The 27586-nt window shown below is 43.0% G+C and overlaps 1 protein-coding gene across 1 annotated transcript in view; it reads left to right on the top strand.

Annotated features, from left to right (window-relative positions):
- The first annotated feature begins 655 nt into the window (after positions 1–655).
- Positions 656–27586, top strand: part of plekhg5b (pleckstrin homology domain containing, family G (with RhoGef domain) member 5b) — a 114213-nt gene continuing 87282 nt past the window's right edge. Inside the window, exon 1 of the mRNA XM_033629263.2 lies at positions 656–1332. Coding sequence (XP_033485154.1) covers positions 1251–1332 — 82 coding nt within the window. The 5' untranslated portion in view covers positions 656–1250. The remainder of the gene's footprint in view (positions 1333–27586) is intronic.

Here is a 27586-nt window from a genome sequence, read left to right as displayed (position 1 = left end):
GGGTGGTGGAGGACATCTGTGGCATCCACATGAATGCCAGGACCAAAGGTCTCCCAGCAGAACATTGCACTGTAACAAAACAATCAATGTTACTCACTTCACCTGTCAGTGGTTTTAATGTTTTGGCTGATCAGTATAAGCTTTGTTAAAGTGTGGGCATCACAATACATTACATTAGTTGGTGCAGCTGGTAAATATGGAGCTTTATATGTACTTTATCTGCTGTGGAGCTCGTGAATTTCCCATGGAAATCAATAAAGTTTAATCTTATTTTATAATACACCATAATTTGTCACAAGCACTGTGACAACCAACCTGTGTGACAACCAACCCTGGTCTCCCCTACAATATTCGACTGTGAACTGTAGTGTAGAAGTATGAAGTACAAGAAAAAAGAAAGTTCAAGCACTTCAAACGTGTTCTTGAGTAAATGTGTTTCTTTCTACTTCTGGATAATGGCGGACATTTTGGCTAATGTTGTGCCTCTTTTTGACTGTTTCCAGAAATACCTCGGCTGACAGACATCTGGATGTCACTTAGAAAATGAATGGACTGTGGTTGTTGTGCCTCTGTGGCGCCTCCAGCGGCCACACGGCGCCACTGCAGAGCCAAACTGCATCTGGTCTTTGTGGGATCCAGGTTGTGTGAATGAATGGAGAGCCGATGGTGGATCAGAGAGGACGGCGAGGCGAAGCAGCGGACAAAATGTGTTTAACTCCAGCAGCACGGTGTGTAAAGTTCCCAGAAGGAGGTCCATCTGTGGATTTACTTCTTTAAATCATCTGGAGGAGGTTTTTTGTCTGTTTTTGGACCCCACTCCTGCACCGAGCGAGCTTCACCAACAGACGTTTGGACGTCGAGGAGGTTTCTTCTTCGCATGTGTGCAGCCAGCAACAGGTTATTTCCAGCTTAGCTCGGACTCCAACTTGCAGCTGTGTCTCACAGCTTGTTACATGTGTGTTAACTTTTTCGTGGATGCGTTTTTGCCACACTCTTCCGTGCATTCACCGCGATGTGAGCTGCAGCTTTGTTGCTGCCACCACCACAGACAGATCTCCACCGGGCTCAGCCGTCTTGTTTTTTTTTTTTTTTTGGAGGAAGCCGACCACAGAAATGGGAAGAAAATGCCATAGAGGAGCGTGCTAATTAAACATCTCTGGGTGATTAGCATTGGAGCCTGCAGCACACACACCGACACACGGACCTGTGAGGAGCTGGTGTCCGTGCAGGGGATTTTTTTGCCTGCATAGATGGTGCCAAACAAGTGGAGCATGAATTCAGTCCTGCACAAATCGCCACCAAGGAGCTGGCTTGGTCTCAGATTACGACTCAGTAAGTGAAGTCATCTGTATTGATCACCTTCTCCATATTAACACCAAGCTGCTGCACACTCACTTTAAACTGAGTCACCTGGACTCTTTGTTCTGTAGAGAAACACCTTGTGTAAGTCACTCTGTGCACTCAGATAGGAAGGCAAGATGACTTTGATCCTCAGGCACCAGATCTTTGTTTAATGCCCCCTCCCCTCCCTCCAGTCATCAAAGTTAATGGCTGGATTTGGCAAGTGACCTGAGCAATTATCTCAGCTGGAGGCAGTGGTATTTTAGTTAGAGAGGAGGACAGTACACTCTGATCTGATGAAGGGTTGGTACAGCTCAGCATACACTCAGATGATAGATATTAGCTCTCCAACCAACACTATTTTATTGTATTTCCCCCCCCCCAGGCCTGCCATCTGTGCTCTCTCCTCTCTGTTTCCCAGCTCATAATTCACATCAAAGTGGAGAATTTTAATATTTGGACTCTCCGAGGGCTGCAACCAACTATTATATCCCCAAGCAGGCATGTTTAAAGGGTTTGTTTTGGTCCTAAAGCCCAAAGGGAATGAGTTTGCAGTAACCGGAGACCAATACAGCACATTTAAGAAATTGGTACCAGTGAATTTTGGGAGTTTTTGCTTTAAAATTTGACCTTATCAATTAAAGAACACAAAATTGGTCGTCCACTAAGGGTTGGTTCTGTATCACATGCATTATATGTGTGATGCATGCATTGTTGGCACTTCATGGGTTCATACAGTAAGTGAAGTAAGCATGGAGTTAAAGTTTAGCAGCCGTAATTGGTTGAGTCTGGAACCCTTCAATGTTCCAGGCCACCGGAGTCTTAAGCCTGTCTTAAACACACTGGTCTAATCGGGGACCAGATGTCTTGTCTGGTCTCTGTTCACCACCGAAAAACAAAAACAGAGACTAGAAACCTCAGCTCTTGGTCTTTTGATGAACTATTAGGGCGTTAAAGTGTCGGTCATCACAAAAGAAGACATCTGTAGAAGGACTACACGGTGCTCTGGGTTAAATTAATGATTTCATGAATGTGGTTTGGTTGGTTTAGCTTATAGCTCAGCACTTTATTTTCCTCATTTGATGCTTTGATATGTTTGTGTTGGAGTATTACTGGTGTCTATTGTTGCAGGTTAATGCCACTGTCAAGTTGTCTGTGTCTTCACAAGGGCCACTTAGTGACTGTTGTGGAGCTTTACATCAGATCACGTGATCTTCGTCCATCCACAGATAGATGATTGTCCTACTTTCGTGGAAATGTATATACTCTTTTTTTTCATATTTGCACTCGAGGAATTTCTGATGCGTGCAGGCTCTAAAGTTGAGGTTCAGAATTTATTTTTGACCTTGGAAACAACAGTTAAGGAAAAAAGTCTCACCGCAAGGCTTATTTAGCAGCTGTTGTGGAGCTTTTAATCAGATCACATGATCTCTGACAGCAGGTAGCTCGCCAAGAAAGTGCTCGTAAAAATATCAAGCAAACATCCACTGAGAAATGCTGCAGAGAGGCATTCAAAATATTCACATTTTCTCAGATAGAAAAGTACTTTGAGACATATTCCACCAAAAAAAAGACTCATAAGGTCCATTTAGTAGCACCTCCGGAGCTTTCTGTCATATCACAAGTTTGCATTGAAGTGTAGATGTTCAGATTTTTTGCACTTGAATGATTTTTATGTCCATGTTTGTTTTAAAGCTGAGGTTCAGAGTTCATGCTTCAGCAGCATTTGAGAAACAATCTCCTTCTGAGGACCATTTAATAGCTTTATTAAAAGCAAGGCATAACCTTGATTGATTGAACATATGAGCCAACGCAGCACTGACAACCAAACATCAGTCAACGGAAAACACTGACGATAAAACCTAACGCTAAAAACACGGACAATAGAAGTGACGTTTTATGTCACACAGAAGTGACGTTGCTACTCCAACTACCAGCTGGCTTATGTCACGCAGGCATTCATATTGGTGTTTCAAATGGTAACAGAAAAATGTCTTGATGGTATGTCGGTCTTGGAGGAGCTTCCCAGTAGGCAGTTCCTCTTGGGGAGTTCCCAGAACTGTTTGGTTCAAAAACGTCTCATGATGGTTTTAAAGCTGCAGTTCCAGGTTCATTCTTCAGCATTTAAGAAAACTGTCGAACCACATGTTTTATTTAGGGAAGTGTTTAGTAACTGGTCTAGATCAGTGGTTCCCAACTGGTCCAGTGACGGGGTCCAGATTTCTCCTCAGTCATTAGTTAAGGTCCACACAGTTTATTACATTCAGCATCATTCTTGTTTGTCCACATCGTTGAGGTACTTTACTGTCTCTTCTGTTAGTCTCTCACTCTACAGCAGGAAACGGTACTTCACAATAAAAGCTCTGTGCTGGAAATTCACTGCACTTGAAAATGAGGGATGTTTTTTACAAACTCGACATGTTTGCGAGTCACTTACTGTCCATTCAGAATGGACCCATGACACATGGTATATCAGTTTAGAAAACAGTCTCACCACCAAGTCTGATTATCATTTAAAAAATGACGATACCAGTACCAATACCAGTTCCCTTAAAGTGATACAAGTGCTAATAATATACCTCATTCAATGTAAATGGAGTGGCGTGTAGTGTAGATACTTTTGAACGTTTTAGTGGCATCTCGGCACACTGAACTGCCAACTCTGTCAAATACAACGTACTTGACTTCATCACACCACAGACTGTATTATAGGTTGTAGCTACTGCTCCATAAGTGTGAGGTCTGTGCTGAGGATGGGCTAACTTTTAGCATCAAAATGCTAATGGTACCTCACAGTTATTTATGGATTTAACGACAGAGCTGAGCTGTTTTGGTGTCTGTTTAGGTATGTTGGGCCCATTTAACGGCTCAGTGTTGGATGTTAGCTACTGCTGCTTTGTTAGCTCATGCTAACTGGACACACTTGCTGGGAGGAGAGCAGCCCCGGAGACGGCCGAAACGGAGCGTTTGTTGATCTGATGGGGAGTCGGGACAGTCTAAGATCATACCCCTCGGATGTAGACGTTTTGATACTACTTGGTATTTGGTCACTTTGGTCGATATGTTAAAGCTGTCAAGTAGCTGCTCCTGTGTTTCTACAATTCAAAACAACTGGACCAACTCCCACCTGTTGGTGAAGGTGAAGCGATAAGATCGAAAGCTCCAGAGCAGCTACTAAATGGACCTTGTGGTAAGATAGTTTTCTTTAACAGACTTGTGGAAGTTTAATCTGAAAATACTGGAGTGTTTAGGTTTCCTGCTTCAGCACTCGAGCCTGACTAGACTGGTGTAATCTGGGTATGCCACAGTGTGTGTGTGTGTGTGTGTGTGTGTGTCGCCTGGCTCGTGGCTTGTTACAGTTCAGACTTCCTTCTTCAGACTGTCTCTCCATTGTTCCACTTTTTTCCCGGCAGTAATTTCCTTTCTCTTTTCCACTCTTTGCATTTCTGCCTTTTCCTGATGGCACTCCGGGGTCACAGTTTTCGCTCTGCTTTTGTTTTATTCTCCTTTTTTCTCTCCAACAGCTCAGGAATAATTATCCCAGCTTCTTGTGCAATGCCGCAGCTCATTTTAATATTATTTGCACGACAACCTTTACATGTTTTATGAAGGCCCTGCGCTGCATTTAATATGGCTAACACGTCAGGCTCTGTAATAACTTTTTCATGGCTCTGGTGGTAACTCTGACTGTAACTGCTCAGAGACGGCAGGTTGTGCCACAGTAAATACTGCTCTGCTTTGTAATGCAGCCTGTTTTTTTTTCCTCTGGTTGATTGTGACGTTTGAGAGACTGTAATGGGAAAACAAATCAAGCGCTGGTGCAGTCGTCTTCCTGGTGTCTGACAGATAATGTCCTTTGTTACATCTCTTCATATCTGTACTTCACTTCCTGTAGGAGCTCACTTCAGCAGGGAGCACTTACAGGTCTTATGACACAAAAATGCCTTTTTCATTTTATGTACAATTACCAGAGCTGCCATAGATGTGCAATAGGAATAAGAAAAAGAATATTGAACCTTCGATATCTGAACGCTGCTACCTCCAGCGTCACTTCCAGGTTACCTTCTGCTCTTCTATCTGTTTGTCTTCAGTGTATTTTCTTTTTTTTATCAAGAATATTTGTATTCAATTTTAACAAGATTACACAATGCATAATCAGGTATCAAACTTTAAGCATATACATGACGGGGAGCAAAGCATGAAATCCAATCACAATCCTCCCCATTCCACTAACCCCTGATAACAGCCGGAATATCGTCAGTAGGACGCTCCTCCATCTCCTGAATGGTACAAAAAATGAGCTGAAAGTCAGGCTCAATATTAAAAGAGAAAAGGAGAGATGCCAATGTAAAAGGCAAGATCAGAATGATGGGGTACTTTATTAGAGTACACACTGACAAAAGCACCAAGAACAAGAAACAAACACAAAATCTAAAGTTTAACTGTGAACTCCGGAAGTGTTTCAGAAAGAGGCCACAAACCTTTTGGAATATGTTTATCTGAGTTATAAACTGAGTAGCGTATCTTTTCAAGACTGAGGCAGGACATAGTGTCCCTCAGACACTGGGCATGGGTGGGCAGGGCAGCATCCCTCCATTTGTTTACCGCCCGTCTGGCCAGCAGAGAGGCGAAGGACAGTGTACAGCATTGTGTCGGAGTGAGGTGTATATCATCCTCTCTGGTGGTGCCAGGGAGGGCGACCGGGGGTTGGGTTCAGGTCAAAGTTGAGGATTGACGATAAGGTTTGGAAAACATCCCTCCAGTATTTTTCAAGGCTCGGACACGTCCAATACATGTGAATAAGAGAAACCTCACCTCTTGAACATTCGTTACAGCTAGGGTTCACATCTGGGTAAATATGTCAAAGTCTGACTTTAGACCAACGGGCTCTTTGCACAAGATTAAACTGTAACAGACAGTGGCGAGCACACAGAGATGATGAATTAACCAATTTGGAGATAGAGTCACATGCACTGTCCGATAATGACGGGTTTTAATCTTGTTCCCAGGCATATTTGATTTTGTCAAGAGGGGCGTCTCTGATCTCCGCTAACCTGTCATAGATGGTGGATACCAAATGTACAGTGTATTTTTTAATATAATTACTTACTTAGACTTTGTTCCTCCCGTTCCTATTGGAACATTCTGCGATGAGTCCCTTCCACTTGCGCTGGTCCCTGGCGACCCTCCTTGCACCATGCCAGCTAACACCCATCTCGCTTAGGTCTTCCTTAAACGTCTGTCTCCACGTCTTCTTTGGCCTCCCTCTCTTCCTCTTGCTGCCCTCAGGCACCCAGTCCATTGCCACACTCACTGGTCTCTCTCTTGGCAGTCGGCGTGCGTGTCCAGCCATTCTTTTTCCCCTGTCAGAGACCATGTCAGACAGTAGCACCACCCCTGCCCTTCTCATCACCTCATCGTTGGTGATGTGGTCTTGCCATGAGATCCTCAAGATGGTTCTGAGGCATCGTCGATGGAAGACATCCAACATGATGGTTTTTTTTGATATAGTTGTTTTCAAATTGCTCTTCGTATGATGAGTATCTAGCACTATAGTGGATAGTAAAACAGGGCTGAAACAGTTTGCATAATAAATTATTCTGCAACATTTTTCTTTGCAGTTTGTTAGTTGTTTAAGGCTTTCTTGAATCATATATGATAGAAGAACCTGCTCCACCCTCTCAGATGTGGAGATGTGTTGCTCTCCTTAAGCCTGATTTATGGTCCTGCGGCGTACCTACAATGTACCTACGTCATTGCCGTGACGCCGTCGTGAACCCTTCGAACTTCTCCGTCACTCCATTTCACTCCAATTCACCACCAGAGCGGTAGGAGGCTGTGTTCCTTTCCTGAATGGCTATCGGCGTCTCTAGTTGATTCTTTGTTTAGCTTCCGGCTTTTACGGTCACAGAGAAATGAACACGGAGCACGGACAGACGGCTCCGTCCGTATCCGTATCCGTATTGAACGTTGAGCATAAATGGGCCTTAATACTGCAACATCTACATTGCAACAGAAGATGTTTAAAGATGGCGGGGATGGCACAATCTGGAAATACGGAACCGGAAATGCATTGCTACCAAGCAAACCAATCACAGCCCTCTTGGTCTGCGCTGGGTCTGTGTCGCTTCGACGTGTAGTTACATTTTTGGGGAGGTGCACGTCAGGCTACGCCGGGGGCTATGGGGAGCCTTCTGCGTAGCCACATACCCTACAATGTAGCGACGTCGTTGATTTAACGCAGGACCATAAATCAGGCTTTAGTGGACAGAATACAGTATGCTGTTGTAGTATAGTAGATTTGGGTTTTATAAAGGTTCTCCGACATTGTTCTGGGCATTTTTCAGTTTTTTCTGATTTTATAGACCAAACAATTAGATGAGAAAATAATATGTAGATGAACCGACACTGAAAATAATCACTAGTTGAAGCCCTACAGTAAAACTGGATCACCTCATCTTTAACAACTACATTGCCCATGAGTCCATAGGTGTGCTGTCAGCAGCATGAGAGGTGTAGTTATTGGATATTGTAATGACAAAAAGATTTTAAATCTCTGTGAAAATGTGAATTTTTTTTTTATGTGAGGCCTAAATTCAGTTCAACCTGCAGTTAGCGGACTATTCAGCGACTTGATCTCAGGAGCCTGATTTGACTGCCAAATTGTTGCAGCTGCAGGAAAATGTGGTTATGAGACAAAGACTTATTCCATTCCGGTTATATAGAGTCACTGTATGTTTTATTTTATAAAGAATTGCTTGGTTCCTCCAAATAATTCTTGATATATAACCTAATTTGTGATAGATTTATTAATCAAAGCACTAGCATAAGAACGTGGTGCTCACGGAGTGTGAATGTGTCTAACCTGTTTAATCTGGCGGGGTGTCGGGCAGTCGGAGATCAGACCCTCGGCACAATCCTGTTGTCTTCCTCTGGAACTGTGAAAGACGTCCACACCGCGACATGTTTTGCCCTCTAGACAGCATGCTGCAATTGTTGTTCTCTGTGTTTATTGGCGACTCGCAAATATAAAGTGTAAAGGTACATGTAGCGCCACCAACTGTGTCAGGTGTGTAGATGCTGCCCTTGTTAAGTCAATGAAAGCAGTTTGGCGTCGTGTTATCAGTGCTGTTTATTGGATATGATTTTAATTAATGGAATAATTTATCAGCCCAACATGTATCATGCATCTCTATTATTATTTACATACTTCTATTTCATACTCTTATTCTTGCTTCTTATAGCCTAATTCTCTCTTCCTTACATCGGAGCGACTATGATGAATAACAGTTTCCCCTCAGGGATCAGTAATGTATTTCTGATTCTGAATATCCCAATACACAGATGAACAGGTGCTGTGTCCTCCTACACTTCATGACAGTGTCTGTTTTGCAGTTTTGAGTCACAGATGAGGTCATTGTCATAAACGTGCTCACAGCTGGAGGCCAGTCACCCCCTTCTCTCGTGTATCTTTCCCCATCATCACTGTCTCGCTCACAAAAGACTCCCAGAACACTAAGAAATATCTGACTGTAAACAGAAGCTGAGACTGTTATACTGCTCTTAACTTTTCGGCTCTTATTACCTCTTATTCTCAGCACTTTGTATAGATGTTATTCTTATTTTTGTAGGACATTGCTTCACAACAGTAGACATGTTTCTTGGGTTCATATTTCAGATGGTGTACTGCTTGTTTGGCCCTGAGGGGGTTTTATTCTCCATCCTCGTCCTAATCTGCTGATTTGCATCACCAGACAGAGAAGAAACTCTGGTAGAAACTGGACTCTGCTTTGCATTTTCATTTAATTTGCGTACACAATGACTTTGACCATGTACACGCTCGTATATGTTGTCATTGGTCAGAGTTTATCTCGACATTTGGACTGAAGTCTCACTGATGTGCTCACGTTGGCTGTCACACCAACAGTGAGCTGCTCCTCTTCGTGCTGTGCAGCAGATAATTAGAGGGGCGACGCTAAGGTCACATACACCTTCTTTAACTTAAGAAACAAAAAGACAAATGTTTATTTCTGTGCACGTCCCTCCACGCTCATAACCTCCACCCAGGCTAAATGGCTGTTTATGTGCATTGCAGCCCTCCACATGACAATAACTGTACTTTTAGGGAATAAGTGTTTTTGATTCCTGTTGACTCTGTTATTGGCTCCTCAATGGCAGCCCCCACTGCAATTTGAACCAGATTGTTTCAATTATGGGATTATTCATATCAACAAGTTGAAGAGTGGCTGTTTGTCCCTGCTGGTTTAAGGATGGACAGTTAAATTACATGATGTGTCACAGCAGCTCTTGGTCGGGATGGTCGTGTACAACCTCTTCATGCAACAGGTTTCTGATGGTTAATACATCAGTGTTTACTTTGTCATCAAAAGAAATATTAGAACACATCTGTTGATGATATGGTAAAATCCACCTGTTTTGTTTTTTTAAGGTTTATAAAACTCACCCGTTTGAATGTCATTAAGGCTTAAAGTTATGCATAATTAAAGGCATGGGCGGTTTAAGTGACAGGTGGGTGCTATGCGTTGACAAGTTGCTACCACAGCTGTAATGCAACCATGGTGTAACCCCAGATTCACTGAGTATCGGCGTAGCTGTCACTATTTCTGTGTGTTCTCAGCTTATGAAGGTTATTTGTAATTTTTTGGTTGCCTAAACAAACTTCAGTGGTTGTACTTAAAACCCTTCAAGAAATCAGATCCAGTAAGTCCATTTTGTTTTAATGTTTTTTTTAACTTAAGTAGCACTAGCATTAGTATTATCACAGTTTATCATAGCTGTAAATGCACTGTGCTAACCAAGCTAGCAGCTAGCTGTAGTATTAGCCCCACCTTCTCGTCCAAATACGGTCACTAATGGCTCTAAAAAACCAAGATGGTGACGGCCAAAATACCAAACACAAGGCTTCAAAACGGGAGTCAACAAACCAATGGGTGTCATCAATAGGGGCAGATCTACCAGGGTGAAAATGCCTAGCCACCCCAGCTACCTTACCAAACACTAACGGCCCTGTCTAGATGCAGTGTTTCGTTTGTCCATTCAGGGTTATTGTGAAACAACATGGCAGACTCTGTGGAAGAGGACCTGCTCCCTATGTAGATATAAACAGCTTATTCTAAGGTAGCTAAAACCCAGCTTTAGGATTGGCTCCACCCTCTCATTCAAACATGGACACTTCTAGCTCTTAAAAAACAGAATGGCAAGGGGCAAATAAGCAAACTTGAGGCTTCAGAATGGGAGTCAACAAACCAATGGGTGCTGTCAACAGGGGCATATCTACCAGGGTGCCTAGTCTCGCTCACCAGACCTTTCTCAAGAAAAGAAAGGTCTGGCTGGGCTGACTCTCACTTTAAGATTGGAGACAAAAACGCCCCGGCTGCTTGTATTTCTTTCAACCAATCACAGTCGTTCTGGGCGGTGCCACAGCAACGGTGCACTTGCAAAAATATTGCCGGGGGGAAACAGGTTTTGGTGTAACACGCCCACAAAAATATCGCCTACAGGACACGAACCATGGCAGAAAAATGGCTACAAGATCAAACACCGCAAAAGTTAGTAAAGAACGTATTGAAAACTACAACCGGAGGTGGTAGGGCAGGACTTCAGCGGGTGGCTCGTTCTGCCCAATGAGAGGCTGATCTATGCAGCAAACTTCCGCCCACTCAGACTACCCTAAAAAATGCCATGCCACCCCAGCTGCCTCAAATAAATCAGGTCGGGCAATTAGTGACGTCAGAAGATCGTCTTTTGTTGTTTTTTAACCTTTAGATTTGGCATCACACTGTGTAACCTATAGGTTAGGCTGCAATAATACAGTGCATTTGGAGAACCCTCTTTTGAATTGAATTGTATGCCTTTTATTGTCATTGTACTTTACAATACAGCAACGAACAAAATTAAGCACCAATTCGGAGAGCAAAGAGCCTCAGCACTCTTGCGTGCCACCATGTTAGCCTTTATTTCTACATATTTCTGTATCATGATGTTGTTGAATATTATTTCTGGCCTACGCAATTCAAGTATTGTTTAAAGTAACGGTTTTACATCCACATAAGTTTAATTTTTTTAGCCGGCTATTGAAAAAAAACTACAAGTCACTATTTACAGAATTTTGAGCTGTTGTACGTTATTTGAATGAAGAGAGAGACGAGCAAGACAGTTCGCTTATTACTTTGTACACTGCTAAAGGCGCTGTGGTAACTGATGTCAGTCCTCTGTAGAGGCTTGTAAAGCTCTAAAACTTGACATACAAACATCAGTTTGCTGCGGGTGTCCTTGTTTTTCCGAGCAGATGCACTGGGACGCATTTAGATCGGAAGTCGGGAATACCGACTCGGAATTATCAACTTCCGACTTGCAAGGGTTTGCAGCATAAGTACAGCCTCACAGAGCTGCTAGCATAGCTGCAGATTCTTGTTAGCAGCAACATGGTAGTTATACAGATGACTAAATGAGCAGGCACACACAGGCTGTACTTATTACTCTGCATCTGAGATGCAGACAGTCTGACTGGAGGAGGTTTTGGAGTCGCTCTTTGATGAAACTAGATCCAAATCTTTTGCATTTTTCCCTTTTAGATAACTCACACAGAGAATCTTAAACTTCTCCTAGTCTTCGTCTGCCGGCGAAGGGTTAACCTCGGCCCGTTTGATGGGCCACCTTGCTAAATATAACCCTAAACCTCCTCCACATGGGCACGCACAAGCCTTCAACTGCACTCCCTCTGTCAACACTCTGGCTCACACACTTTTTTTTACCCCACAGCGCACACACTCCAACAGGCTCATTTACAGTCTTGTCGTACTGCAGCCGCTCACACACTCATTTCTCAACACACCATTAATACTTTAGTGAGTGTGAGATCTGTTGAGAGGCCAGTTCATTCAGGCACGGCACACTATTGCATGCTATTTCTGTCTCACACTAAAACTAAAACAGAGGTGGATGAGTCAACTTGAGTTTTTGTTATGTTGATGCTCAGAGTGCAGCAAACGTGTAATAAAGGATTTAAATGTCAAATATTTTAGGTGTTTACTGCCGACCTCTTCTTTATTAAAAGAGTGCATTGACATTTTGGGAAAAACCTCCTTGAGGTGATGTTTGCTCTGAACTGCTGGATGTCACATTTGGAAAAAAAAACACTTATCTCTCCTAAATTATCTAAGCTAAAAGCAGCTGTGCATGATCTTAAATCTTTAGTCATCTTCAGTTTCTTCTTTTAGGAGGATGAGAAAGTCTCATGCAGGTGTGATTACAAATAATCTCCTAATCCATCTGGTCATTTAAAGGCACACTCTGCCAAATTCACACATGAAGTCCAGTTAAGTCTTCATGAGGTGTACTTTTGACTTTGAATAAATAACCCTGATGATGTCACGGTGATGTGATCTCAGGAAGCCTGCATTATAAACTGGCGGTGTTGGGTTTGGTACTGAATCTGTGGTGTGTCTCACCCCTGGCTCACACAAAAGTGTAACACTGGTTGAAACTAATCGTTGAACAGAGCCTCAGAGATCAGTTCGTGCAGAAGTGGCAAAGTGAGCTCAAACGTATGACATCATGTGATATTTATAGAGTACAAACGAGCTTACTCTGGAAGAGTATCTGTTGTACGAAAACCAAAAGTACAGGCGGCGATTTGTAATTTTAGAGTAAACAACAATTCCTGGCCTGGATAGAACATATACAGTGTGCAACCTGAATGTAAAGGTAGTGAATTCAGCACATTCTTCCTTTGTTAAAGTAACATTTGTTGTACTTAAGCTATGTCGTTTGCCATTGTTTATTGTTATTATTGTATGTTTTTGCTCCTTAACATATAATCATAGTCTTGAATCACATAAAATTAATAAAATGAAATAATTTAAGGGAGGGAGAGACGCTGTGCTGCTGCCAGAGGAGCTGCTGAATGAGTTCCCTCTGGGCAGTAAAGGCTCTGACACACCAAGCTGACGGTTGGCTGTCGGTCAAAGTCGGGTCGTCGATGAGCGTCTGTTGCCCTAGTTTTTGCGGTGTGTCCCGCACCGTCGGCACTTTGGCGTCGGCGTCTTTTCGGCCAATTGAGCATGTTGAATCGGCGGCGGAGCTTGTCAGGGAGAGAGATCGCTCCGATTGGCTGTTCAGGTTTTATTTCCTCGTCCCTGTAGCCAGTGAATCTGCCTGTAGTGAAACCGGGGCTAACTGGTGCTTCCTCCTCAGGCTTCACTTCACACAGCTGCCCCACAGACGCTGCTTCTTCCCACTTTAACCTGAATATCCGCAGCATGACGGAGGGACACACATCCAGTTAGCCTCCACTAGCTTCCCAGCTAGCCCCGGCTCTCCGTTTGGATCCAACCGGAGCACCGAGCCCTGGTTTGTTATTCAGGTTAAAGTGCGACCACTCTGTCACTTCGCTACTTTGTTTATCTCATGCATTCCTCAGACTTCCGGTTTCCCTTTTTGCGTTATTTCCTCTCACGCAGGCGCAGAGCGTACGTGCTACTTGGCCGTCGGATGTAGTCTGTGTAGTGTGTTCAAATGCAACTGACGCAGGGCGACACGAGGCGACGTAGACTACACAACAGTTGGCTTCCGTCGCTGCTAGTTCTTTGATGTCGGTTTGATGTGTCCGCACCTTATGTCACTAAAAGAATCTGAGAAGTCCGGGGCTGTTCATAAAACATTCAGGACGCCACAGTTTATTCCACACTGCTGAAGCTGCGCCTCTTTTTGGAACCACTGCGGAGTCTGTAATAATTTTGCTTTTTGAGCCATGCTTGTTGTTGCCGTGGGTAACAGTATGACGAGATGATACGTCACACCCCTAGTGTTGGCTTCATGTTTCAGGCCTGGAGGTTGCCACTTGGTTTATACAGCTGTTAGCCTGTTACAGCAGTTGCAGTGACAATGGTGCACAAAAAAATGGCCGCTGCCCTGACCATCCTGCTTTGTTGATTTGGATGGGAATGTCTGTTCTACTCTATTTCTATGTTATTGGACCTTTGCTCTCTAACAAAGATTGGACCTCATCCTCATCAGAAAACAGACCCTGTGCCAGCACACAGCTGCCAGATATGAGTTTGTGTTTTCATTGTAAAGAGTCCACATCTATATTAATGTAATAAGATTTTTTTCATGAGCTAAATGTTTTTTGTTTGAGATCAGCTCAAACTGCATGTTAATGTCAGCTCCAGTGCCATGATGGAGGCCGGTAAGTTCTGGCCTTCCCTTTTTATTAAAAAGGTGATGTGATGGACGATGATGAAAGCGAAGGCCGTCTCGTACCTCCTCTGCTTCCCTCTTTGTTTCTACAGTAGATGGAAATTGGCCCTTGTATTTGCAGCCCAGTTCTCATGCTGCACGGCTGCTCTCTTCATTAAAAGGGAAGCTGCGTGCTCAAAGCTGCTTCAGATTATTACCATATGTCTGCAAAGCCTAGAGCTGAGCAGCAAACCGGCTCCCATCCTACCCTCTAATTTCTTATCCCAAAATTGGACATGTGGGTCGTTGTGTGTGACAACGTCCCTCCCTTCCCCCGGCCGGTGCAGCACATTCTCACAGTATTTCTTCTCCACTTTTAGATGCATAATAGCAGTGCATCAGCCTTCATGCAACACTGGGGAAAATATTATGCCTCAACTGGAGATATCTAACTGCATGTTGTTTTAACCTGTCTTCAAAGGTATTAGAGAAGTGGAAATTCATTGTCCCAGATAATCATCTCATAACGGGACTCCTTTTGGCTCAGTTGGTATTTCTCATCTCCAAGAGGCCAATGTGTGCATTGTACCTCCACAGAAATAACTGAGCTTCGTCAGCACAGAGCTGGTGCATTCATAAAAAGGAATAAATCTTTCAGGAGACATAAAGGGCGCGGGCACTAATTAATGCAGAAAAATGTCAGCCTCTTACGGTTTGCGCAAAACATAAAGAAAGTCCGCTCTGGATGTAGGAGGAGGTTTAAAAGAGATCTTTGTGTCACCCAGTCCAAAAGCCATTGGCCCAGATTGCCCGTCCCAGCATGCAACTCACCTCTGCATGAATACAACACTTGTCTGATGGAGTGGGCAGAAAGCCCCCCCATCGGCAGGAGATCCTACACAGGGCTTTAACATGAGCAGCTCGCCTCACACTCAAGTTTTGTACAGTTTGAGAAACTTTGCCACAGATGGAGGCGAGGCTCAGGGAAGGAGACAGCAGAGGACACTTAACTTGCTGCTGGAGATAAGTTTGCGACACCTTTTAGCAGTGGGGCGCCTGTAATTTAGTCAGGAACAGATCTCCTTAATGGATTAGAAGAGGGCAGCATTTGGTACTTGGCAGGGCTCGGTAGGTGGCTTTCAGTGGATGAACTTAAAAATCTGGAGTCAACAGGAAGAGGCATTTGACGCTAATGTGGGGAGGCACGGTTTAGAAAGAAGCGTGGTCAGTTGTGTCACCTGTTGAAGCCTGGATGGCAGTGGTAAAGCTTAATCCAGGTTTAGAACTGATAATATGGTCCCCTGGAGATGTGATAGATTGTACTTGAGAGGCGTCTGTTTGCTCACTTGGACTTGCCTCGCAGCAGAGTCAGACTTGGACAGAAGGTTCAAAGCAAAGTGTTCTGTGGCTTATAGCCGGATGAGGTAATTGTGCAGGTGGGGTTGAATATGAACATATTGGCAGTTGGCATAGTTTAAAGTTGAGTTGGTCGGGTAAGTTTTATATTACAAAAATGGTTGATGAGGAGGGCGGTTTGATTGTCTGCAGAAGTTCAGGTTATTATGTTTTCAGAGGGGGGTCTGAGTCAGGTTAGACACTGAGATGAGTTCAGTTTCAGGGCAATGATTTAAAGAGTTAGAGTATATATTGGTTGAAGAACTCACGATGTTCCTGTACTGGAAAAAGCGTGGAGCGTATGAGCTGGAGACACTGCCACCCTCTCTCACCCAAGTGGGAATAGAGCGCTACTCCTGGTCGTCATCCCTGGACGTCATCCATGATCTGTGTGGTAAGCTGGGGAGCGGGGAGGATCACCTGACTGGATTTGTGTTTGTGTGACAGTGACAGTGACACTGAGGCTGGGCAGTGGACTGGTTTACATTTGTCTCTGCTTTTTATGTTTGATTATTGGCCATGACAGTTTTATTAATGTAGAATTTGGTTCGCATAACCACTAACCTTACTTTTTAGATGACCCTTCAGACCATCAATGTTCAGTATGTTTTGCTGGAATCTCTACCTTTTTATGAGTTTGTCTCCAGAGATGACAACCGTGGCCTGAGGTGTTACGTTCTGGGTTGTCCATCCCATTCGTGTGAACGAGATATCTCAGGAACAGGAAATTTCCTTAAATTTGGCACAAACGTCCACATGGACTCAAGACTGAACTGATTCGAATTTGGTGGTCAAGGTCACTGTGATTGTGCGCCCGTTCCATTTTTGTGAATGCAGTATCTCAGGAACGCCTTGAGAGAATTAATTCAAATTTGGCACAAACATCCACTTGATTAGAATTTGGGGGTTAAAGGTCACTGTGACCTCACAAAACAGTGTTTGGCCATAACTCAAGAATTCCTGTGTTAATTATGACAAAATTTCACATAAATGTCTGATAGGATAAAATGATGACATGATGACAATATTCAAAAGGTCAAAGGTCAGTTTCACTGTGACATGATAATATTATGCAAAAACACTTTTCGGTCCATTACTCGGCACCATCCTCCATCTTGAAACTGTGCTAATTGTACAGATCTTCTGTGCTGCCAGATTGACAATGTGTGTGAAGTATATTTTAGAATTTGAAGCTTCTTTGCAGCAACATCTGTATTTGAAGCTTGTCATGGCTTCATGAGTCTGGACAGACATGCTTGTAAACAGCAACTTGCCTTGTTAGCAGAGGCATACAACCGCAAAGCGATAATTGTAGTTTTGTTCTGTAATTAAAAATAGTTGTTCCCTTCACAGCAAAACAGACTGTCCATTTAAAGTACTCATGATGTGCAGGTATTTCTTCTTGTTTGTAAACAACACTGATGGTTGATTGGGTAAAGCATTGCATGAGACCGGACATTAAGATAAAGTTGATGAATACTTTTTTTGACTCAACTGACACTTTGGTCCAGACTGAAATATCTCAACAAGTATCAGGTGGATTGCCATGAAAGTTTTGTACAAACTTTCACAGTCCTGAGAGCATGTAGCCTACCAACTGTGGTAATCACCAGACTTCATTTACCACCACCATGTGGTTGACATTTTTTGCTTTTAGTGAAATGTCTTGACTTTGAGTTTGGATGGATTGGCATGAAATTCATGTTTCAGTCAGGATGAAATGTAATAACTTTGGTGATCCTCTGATTTTTCATCTGCGACATCATCAGGTCAAATATTCAGTTTGTCCCATATTTATGCCTCTGTGTTGAGTTCGCCCCGTGTCAGCGTGGGTTTCCTCCAGGTACTCCAGCTTCCTCCCACAGTCCAAAGACACGCAGGTTAATTGGTGACTCTAAATTGTCCGTAGGCCATAGGTCTCTATGTGTCAGCCCTGTGATAGTCTGTGACCTGTCTAGGGTGTACCGTGCCTTTCACCCAATGTCAGCTGGGATGGGCTCTAGCCGCCCCGCAACCCGCAAGAGGATAACGGAAAATGAAAAATGAAAGGATGTGTTATTAGATCTGGATACCTGACCCCAAGATGGCACCTTTTCAGTCCAGTGGAATTTCTCCTCTGGTGTATATGCCAAGAAATAAAAAAAATACCATGGTTTGCGGCCCACTGAATATGCGCAATAGCATTTCGCTCCACCTGCAAGTTCCTGTTTGGCTTATAGACATTACATTGTGATGACATCACAGATGTGTAAACAACGTTTCTCAGTTTCAAGCAAGTTTTAAAAAGATAAAACCTCCACAGATCAAAAATTCATTGCAGAAAAAGTCATAATTGACCTTGTTTACAGTTCAAGGTCATGTCAACAGTTTTACAGATGTCTCTGTTACAACAGTGCTCTTTTAGGAACAGGCTGTTTGTGCCACACTGGGAAAAATTGGAAGCAAAGCTGAGTGGTGTTCCTGGCAAATGTTAGCATGGTAACGTGTTAAACTAACCACTAAACATCAGAATGTTAGCACTGTCACAAGGTTTCCGCAGATCTTTGAAATTCATGCAAGTTTGTAAATGTGAATGCAAAAGTCTCTGCCTTGAAAGTTTCTGAAAATAGACAGACATGGGTCACTAAAAATGCTTGAATTTATATATTTTGTGCAACAATAGAAATTAATGTTCTTTTGATTTGTTTTTACTTAACGTTGGTAAATAGGCTACATTCTCCTGTCTGGTCTGGAAAGTCCTTGAAAAATCCTTGAATTTGATGTTAAGGAAGTCGTGGGAATCTTGATGTTAGCATTTCTGTACCTAAATGCAGTCACACAGAGCCGCTGGCTTTAGACTTTTGTCTTGATGGTTTGGAGTGAGCTACAAGTTCTAAACATGGCTCAGTTTTACCTCTGATATCATGGTGAGAATCAGTGTATTTCTAACATTATTATTCCATTATTCAGCACAATGGAAAACGAAATGGAAACCTTGTGTGTAGCTGAGTCCTGCTCCACTAAGTCTCATCCTTAATCATCTAACATGACGTTCAACATGGATCAGACATTACCTCACAGTGTTGTATGTAACTTTCCTGCGAGCACATGATCTGGTTCACTTGCACTTTTCAGCTCAGGATTTAAGCACCATCATGGAAAGGTTTTTTTTCCATTGCTCTGTTCTTCCGTGGAAAGCACTCAGTGACCTGGCATGAAGACAACCTCACATGAGCGAGTAGAGAGGAAAAGAACGGATGAGACCGGCTCCACAGATGAAATATTTACCACCGAAGAAGTGCATAGCTGAACTGAAATGCTTCCCTGTCTCCTCTCAGTGCTTTTTTTGATGTGGCACAGGGGCACTTGCTTTCCGCTGTGCCGCCCGATTTATGCCATTAGTGAAGGGGAAGTGATAACACAGGGCTGGGGAGGAATGTTCTTCATCCTCTCCTCTCTGCCAGCCAGCCTCTTGGAAATCCGGCTACTTTCTGGTCAGCTTAAGGACGGTGCCTGCTGAGGCAGACCTGTTTGGCAGAGATGGAAAAGAGGAATGCCACAGAGGGAACAGTGAGGCTTTGATCCTTACCTTTTCACCATCTCTGTAATTAAGCCCTGAGCTTCTACTGAAAACATTTACCAACTCTGTTGGAGCACTCAGATGAAAGAGACTTTTCCTTTCCCTAACACAACAGAACCTAACTCAGAGCTCACTTTTCTTGTCACAGCTGTTTTGTAACACCGTGAAACTTCAGTGCTTTAGTGCTGCAGGTAAATGTTACAGATTTACAGTTGTTGCCTTGTGAAGCATGAACAACAAGGTTAGATGCTTACACACTTAGTGGTCCTCTCTGTCGTCTCACTGTGCAGCAACTGATCTGTTTTCGTGCCTTTTTGAAACCTGTTTTCTTCCTTTTGCAGCAAGTCATCATCAGCTTTGACTTTGTGTGTCGAACACACCTGAAACCATGCCATGTAAACCAATAATAATAATTAAAAAAAAAAACAATGTATGGATAATGTTTAATACATAGTCATTTTTCAAGAAAAAAATATGAAACATTTTCTGGTTCCAGGATCTCAAATTAAAGGTTTTGCTGCTTGTCTCTGTCATGTATGATAGTTTAGTGAGTATTTTGCAGTTTTGGACTGTTGATGTGACAAAACACTGATACCTTGTGTGAATTTTGGGTGAACCAGCATCTGCAAGAGTTAGTGCACCAGTGCCTGTGAGAACTTGTGATTGCTGTAGGGGCCAGATGCATAAAACTGTGTTGAATCACGGCTAAAACTATGTTTCAAAGACAGAAATGTGCATGTGGATTCTTTTCGTCAGACTTATAAAGTCGCATGTTCACCAGATGCTTTTTTATAAATCTAGATCATTGTGGAGCTGGGCACACATGCATGAGCTTCATTTCCATATGCACAGTTCGCCATAGATAGACGTAGAAACTAGGGGTCGATACAGTTAAGTATTGCAATATTTTTGTGTGACAATATCGTATCGATACACCAAGTATCCTTTTTTAAAATTATTTAAATTGTTAATATGACAAATACAAATTAAACTTTAGGTAGCCTACTAGAATAATGTAATCAATTGCTTTTTCAGTCCACTCAATACAGTTTGCTGCTGCGAAAAAATGGCTGACAGATGTTGACAAAGTTTTTGCTTTGGAGACATAATTTACAGTGGAATAAAGGTAATGAATTGCAGTATATGCGTCAAAATTCAGGATCAAAGCAAACGGTCATTAACGGGGAGATTGCAGCTCAAGTATAAAGAATGATGAAATCCATCACTTATCAATAATTTTAAATTTATAAATGCGCCTTTGTGCACGCTGTGAAACTGGCAAACAAAGTGACAGCAATGTTTTATTTTAAAGTTTATAGTAATATTTACCTTCATATTACCTGCAGCAATCACAGCTAAAACCTTGTGTACATGCATGAGATTCACACATTCACACCACGCATTATTCCTTTAAGCATACTAGTTAATGTGTGGAAAAAGGCATCCACATTGTTTTTGTGCGTATACATTGTTTATGCCTCAGGTGTCTTACATTTTCTTAGAGCTTTTTGGGAAATAAACCATGCTTTAATGTAGTAATGCTTTAGTGATACTGAAAAAGACAGTATCACTAAAGCGTTACTTTGATAATGTAAATGTTGTATTGTTATTTATTTATTTATTTATTTTTTTTACCTCTATCACGTCTCACCAACAGCTACAAATCTGTATATCGCGTGTTGTTTTGTTCTTAATAAGGACATAAAATCATAGCAGGAGACTGGATGTCTACTGGCATTTTTTTGACCACTTTTGAAAACACACGAGTAAAGCATTTGTTGAAATGTCCAACATGAACAAAATAAGGTTGTTTGGCGAGTCCTAATTTGGCCAGTCCAAATTATCCTCAGTGTACAAGCACACAGTGAAATTCCTCAGGTCATACTTAACCACGAGTTCCAGTAACAGCAAAACATGGCTCTATTTTTCTTGGAATTTAGCACCAATAAAGCCCATAAAAAGAATAGAGTGACACAAAAGGCCACGGTGTTATATAATAATCAGCTTGACCAGTTACTGTACCTTGTGGCATTATAATGCCCTTAAAAATTCAAGATATGCAGTAATCCCCTCATGACCCCTCTTATAAATACGGTGACAGTGTGTTGGGTTTACCGTCATGTAGACTGCAGATACTCATGGAGAGGCTTGAGAAAGCTGTATCTTCTCTTTGACGCTAAATAACTCCAAAGTGAGTCAGCAGAATAAATTAGATATTATTTGTTTTCTTCCATCTTGTAAATTGAAACTTGTTGACTGCTCCGCCATGCCTCTCTGGAACAGTTTACACTTGTTGTTCTGTGGTTTTCAGTTTTATACGTGGGGACCTCGGGTTCGCTCAGATGTGGTGGGGGAGGGAGAAGGATGCAGGGAGGGGGCAGGAGAGTGTGTGATGCACATGTGTGTGTGATTTAACCACTTTGGGGGTAAAACAACATTAAGCAGGAGGGCTGTGTCCTGCCCCCGCTGCCACCGAACCCTCAGCATTAGAAACAGCTGCAACCTGCTTGTGTTGTAACGTCTGCTCGCTGGGACCGGACTCATTCACCTGTAGAGGAACACTGTGGGGCTTCAGTAGCAGTGTATCTCCTAAATGATTTGCACTGCTGCTATATAAAGCTCCCCAAGCAGCCAGAGCTCAGGATGAGCAAAGATTATAAACTGAACACCCCCCAATCAGAGTGCTTGATGATTTCTTACTTCACTGGTCTGATGATTCTGACAAACTGTATCTCATATCGAACATTCACTGTTGCATTCATGGTTACCACTAGCCTGATGTCCAGCTCACCTGCCTGTCCGGAGTGCAGTAATGCCGTCTCCGTCGCCGTATAAATGCTGCAGTATACTCCACTGTTTTCTGACAGTGTTTACATTTACCTTGTGCCTCACATGACCAACATGGCATCTTCATGTATACCAGCTCTGTCTCGTCTTTATTTCTACAGGATTTGAGTCGTTTTGTTTCTGAGACTGGAAACGCATGGTTGATTAGGGGAGACTGGGGGCAGTTACCTTGTTTGGTTTTGATGTCGTTACCCAAAAACTCCTTGAACTATTTGGACACAATGTCGATAGGAATGCACCGATTTCATTTCTGCTTAGCGTGAGATATGGAGACAGATGGAGCCTTCTGTCCATACTCTGCGTTCATGTCATCCGTACTTGTGCACGTTTCTTGAAAGCTTACGAATATGGTTGAAGCGCCGTTCAAGCGAAATACGACCGTAGAAGATGAAGAAATTTAAATAATAACAGAACAGAACAAATCAGTAATATAGTAAAAATAATTCTTCGTCCACATGTCAGGATGTACAAGGACTTGCTGTGTTTATAGGTACAATATGACAACCTCCTTCACACAATCTATTTGCTGGTTCTATGCCAACATAAAGGACACACGGAAGTATGAGGACAGTGACATTTACATTTGAAATAGATGTATGTATTTTTGTACGTAAAGGGGGTATTAGGGAGCCTTTATGTCTCATTTCCACTTACATATGTGACCGGTGTCCATAGATCTATAAATATACAGATTATGCCTCTAGTGTCCAATGCAAGGAAGTGCATTTGTTTATGAATGAATAGAAAATTGGTAAAAACTTCCTGTAGCCATGGGGGAGGGGCTAATTTTGACAGTCTTTCGCCATCCAGTAATTTGGGAATATGTGCTTTGAACATTATCAGGACAAAAACAGGACCCATCAGGTACATGGCATGTTTTGCGAAATATTTCTTTAATACATATGAACAGCAGAACGAGTCATAATGACAGTCTGACTGTATATAACTAAGATAAGGTAAGGTATACTTTATTGATCCCCTAGAGGGGAAATTCAAATGTCACAGCAGCACAACACAAAAAGAAAGACATTAAATAGAATAAAAATGAATAAAAAGATAAAATAGAATAAAACTGCTACATAAAGATGAATAAAATGACTAAAAATGGCAGACAAAGTGTTGAATAAAACTATATTTTATAGTTCTATTTTATAACTATATAACCATATTTCAGCAGCCCACCCATTAACCAGAGTCTTCATCCTCACCTGCCTTTCTTCCCCTCAGAGCATCCTCACCTTCTTGTCTACTCATTCCACATTTATGTAGTCTATGGTCTAACTGTCTGTCTGTCTGCTACCCCGGCATGTGCTGATACGGCTATCTCTTTGCCAAGTTTCCCAGTCCGTATGCCATCCCGCCTGCCTGCCATCTGTGCTTGTCTCCCGGGAGTCTTTTCATAACTATCTCCTGGCATGGAGATGTGCATGTTGCGTTGCGTACAGGGTGGAGAGGAGAGGGGCGGAGGGGCTCTCAAGAACATCATGTGAAAATGAGAAGCGGAGTTGAAGCCTGAGCAAACAAAAGAATAAGCTCACCCCCCCCACATTTCATGTGCCATGATGAGATCTCACCAAATAGAAGGCAGAGTGAAGCATACTTATCATTCCTCATAAAAATGTGTGCTCGACTCGGCCTCTCCCCACCTAAATATGGATGTCTGGTGAGGCTCTGAGGGAGGTGGAGGTGTGAGAGGAGATGAATAGTGTAACAGGGATGATGAGGTGATCGAAGACCTGGTTGAACATTTTTGGGGAGTTTGATATTGGATTGCATCCCAGACCAAAGGCCCTACCTTATGAAGTGTACCCAATGTCAACGTTAGTTACAGACCGATGCAGTTGTCCTTTTCACAGCCAGTGCCCATGTTGTCTAAGTACTTGTGCCCATCTGTGCGCCCATGGGCATGAAGGTCTTAAACAAGCAGCAGCCTCAGGGGCTGAAAATGAAGCCAACATGGAAGTGCCAAAAACTGAATTTCTTGAACCAGTGATCATAGTCCAATGTATCCCTGGAGCCAGAGCGGATGACACTGAATCAAACTTAAAACTGCTGGCTAAATATAAAGATGGATTCAGTAAGATTGTTATTCACGTCGGCGGTAATGTCACCCGGTTGCAATCGGAGGTCACAAAAATTAATGTTGAGTCGGTGTGTGCATATGTAAAAACAATGTCAGACTCCGTAGTTTTCTCTGGACCCCTCCCAAATCTGACCAGTGATGAGATGTTAAGCCGCATGTCATCATTCAATCGCTGGCTGTCAAGGTGGCGTCCAGCAAACAATGTGGGCTTCGTATATACACTAAGTGGCGAACTTTGTGGGAAAAACCTGGTCTGATTAGGAGAGACGGCATTCATCCCACTTTGGATGGAGCTGCTCTCATCTCTAGAAGCCTGTCCAAGTTCATTAGAGAGTCCAAACCCTGACAACCCAGAGTTGAGACCAGGAAACAGAGTCGCAGTCTTACACGCTTCTCTGAGCTTCTTCTTGTGCAGTTACCAAGCCATAGCCTGAGGTTTCTACCATTATTTGTTCCCTGTCAAAGGTTTTTTTGGGGGGAGGTTTTCCTTATCCGCTGTGAAGGGACAGAGGGATGTCGTATGCTGTAAAGCCCTCTAAAGCAAACTGTGATTTGTGATATTGGAATTTTTAGTCCGGGAGGTTGCCGCTTGACTTCTAGTTGATTTTGTCAACAGCTTTTTCAAACTGCTTGTTTTTTTTTCAGTGCAGTAGTCCAGAATTTAAAGGTATGACATTTACAATAATATAAAACAGACAAAACATTTGAAGAACAGACATTTGGTGTTTGTTTTTTTGCTTGATAAATTACTTAAAATTGTTGTTTAATTCTCTCATTTGCTATGTGGCAGCACAGTGGTGCACTGGTTAGCATTGTGATTAGCATTGTCACCTCATAGCAAGAGCCCTTCTCTGCAGAGTTTGCATGTTCGCCCTGTGTCAGAGTGGGTTTACTCCAGGTACTCCAGCTTCCTCCCACAGTCCAAAGACATGCAGGTTAATTGGTGACTCTGAATTGTCCGTAGGTGTGAATGTGAGTGTGAATGGTTGTCTGTCTCTATGTGTCAGCCCTGTGATAGTCTGGTCACCTGTCCAGGGTGTACCCTGCCTCTCGCCCAATGTCAGCTGGGATAGGTTCCAGCCCCCCTGCAACCCTCAAAAGGATAAGCAGTGACAGAAATAAATGAATTTACTACGTGATCAAAAGGCACTAGAATGCTTTTACATTTCTGTTATAGCGAGCACACAAAGATTTGACAGTAAGGAAAAAGTAATGCAAGAACCCTGAGTCATTTCCACATTTAAACCATGTTCATAGTTGCATGATAGTTACGAATTGTGGAACTTGAGATTGACAAGAAGTACATCTTGCGTGTTCAAGTGAGCATCATTTCAAACTCGCCTGCGCTGCTCTGGCTTATTTATGGGTGCCTAATGGGTCTTTGCCCCCAGGCGGTGTCTCTCTGTGGCAAGCAGGCCAGCAGAGAGCTGCGTAGATGGGATGCTCCACTGTCTCTTTAGTGTGCAAGCTCATTGTCTGCTGTCACGTGTGTTTGTGTATTGTGTGTGTGTGTGTGTGTGTGTGTGTGCTTGTGTTTGCTTTTGGCTTAATCAGCAGTGCTGAGTTCAGGAATTCCAGTTCATCAGAGAGAGAAAGAGGGAGAGTCAGCAAGATATGAGCAAGTAGGAGAGAAGATGGAGCTCCAGCAGATAATGGAGTGATTTTACAATACAGCAGGATGGTCAGGTAGTAAAAAGAGGGATTTAAGGGGCTAAGGAGAGGCTTGAGTTTAGGACAGTAAGACATGGAGTGGATTTGTGGTTAAACTCAAGTTTGAATCCAGGAGAAGAAACACATAATGTAACCCATGTAGCCACGTTCACTTGTGCTGTCTCTTCTGCTCAGTGAGCTAAAAGATGACTCGTCAGATTAGTTGTCATGGTGCTTTTACTCTGAGGAATTTGCTTTTCACAAATCCACAGTTTCTACATCCATTGTGCCAAATCCAAAATGCTTCCACACATTTATATCTCAGAGGACAGTGACGGTGGATTTGACAAACGCCCCCAGCTGGAACACAAAGCACGTTTCCCGCCTGTGCTTCCACACAGATCCAGATTACAGATCTTTTCTGTCCACCTGACGAATGTGAGGCGTCTGTGAAGTCTCGCCGAGGTAAAGAAGTAGTTCTGGCTCTTTGGGAAATACTCCATTAAAGCTGGAGGCTCCCTCCGCAGCCTGCTGCTTGTTAATCCTGAGGGAGCCGTTAGCTCGAGGCCCGCCGGCCACAGTCAGAGCTGACAGCACGTCTCGGCCTGCTCCCAGCCCAGCACAGCTCAGACAGGGCAGACTTTCTTTTCTCTTTTCCCGGAAGGTGGTGGACGTTTGACAAAATACACTCCGCCTTGGTGGAATTGTTGAAAGGTGTTCAAAGAGGCTTTTTATCATGCTCGTGTCAGTCAGTCAGTTGGTCAGTACCCTGCTTTGGAGACTGAAATATCTCAACAACCATATGATGGATTGGCATGAAATTAGGTACCAACATTCATGGTCCACAGAGGGTTAATCCTAGGCCTTTTTTTATTTACAGATGTTCCAATACCCTGCTGCAACAAAGTCCCTTCATTGTGCCAGCTTTACCTTTTTTCATAGAGGCCCAAACAACGCAGGCATAATGCCGTCCTAGTGTGTGATTTTAGACAGCATGCCGGCGTTCTGGAAGCAAAAGAAGCATTGCACAATAGCGTCTGGATGTCTGTATGACACGTAACATACGTACCGTGCAGCGCTTTCTAAACAATAACAATGGGATAACACAGTGGTGTAGTGGTAGCTGATGAGGTGGATGTTCTACTTGGTAGATGGGTAGGTTACAGAGGAAGAAGTAGGCATACTCTCTTATATAGTCTAATGGGTTTTTGGTTGATCGATGGGTATACTGTAAATGGCCGTAAAAAGATGTGGGTATACCCCGTATACCTGCGTATACCCTCCACTACACCACTGGGATAACATGGCGCTAAGAATCATCAACTGTCCCTGTTATATTCTGGTTGATCTCATCCTGAGGGTAAGGAGCTTTTGGACCACATTGTCTCACTTGGTTGCGGACATTTTACATGCTACTTTTTAAATCTCATCAAAATGTCAAACCCTTTGGCTCACATTTTTTACAGAGACATCGATTCAGCTCTGTTACTACCTTCGCTGCTGGCTCTAAG

This window comes from Epinephelus lanceolatus, chromosome 8 (genome assembly GCF_041903045.1).
Source record: "Epinephelus lanceolatus isolate andai-2023 chromosome 8, ASM4190304v1, whole genome shotgun sequence".
Classification (NCBI taxonomy): Eukaryota; Metazoa; Chordata; class Actinopteri; order Perciformes; family Serranidae; genus Epinephelus; species Epinephelus lanceolatus.
Note: the sequence above shows the minus strand (reverse complement) of the source record. Positions and strands in the feature narration are given on the sequence as shown.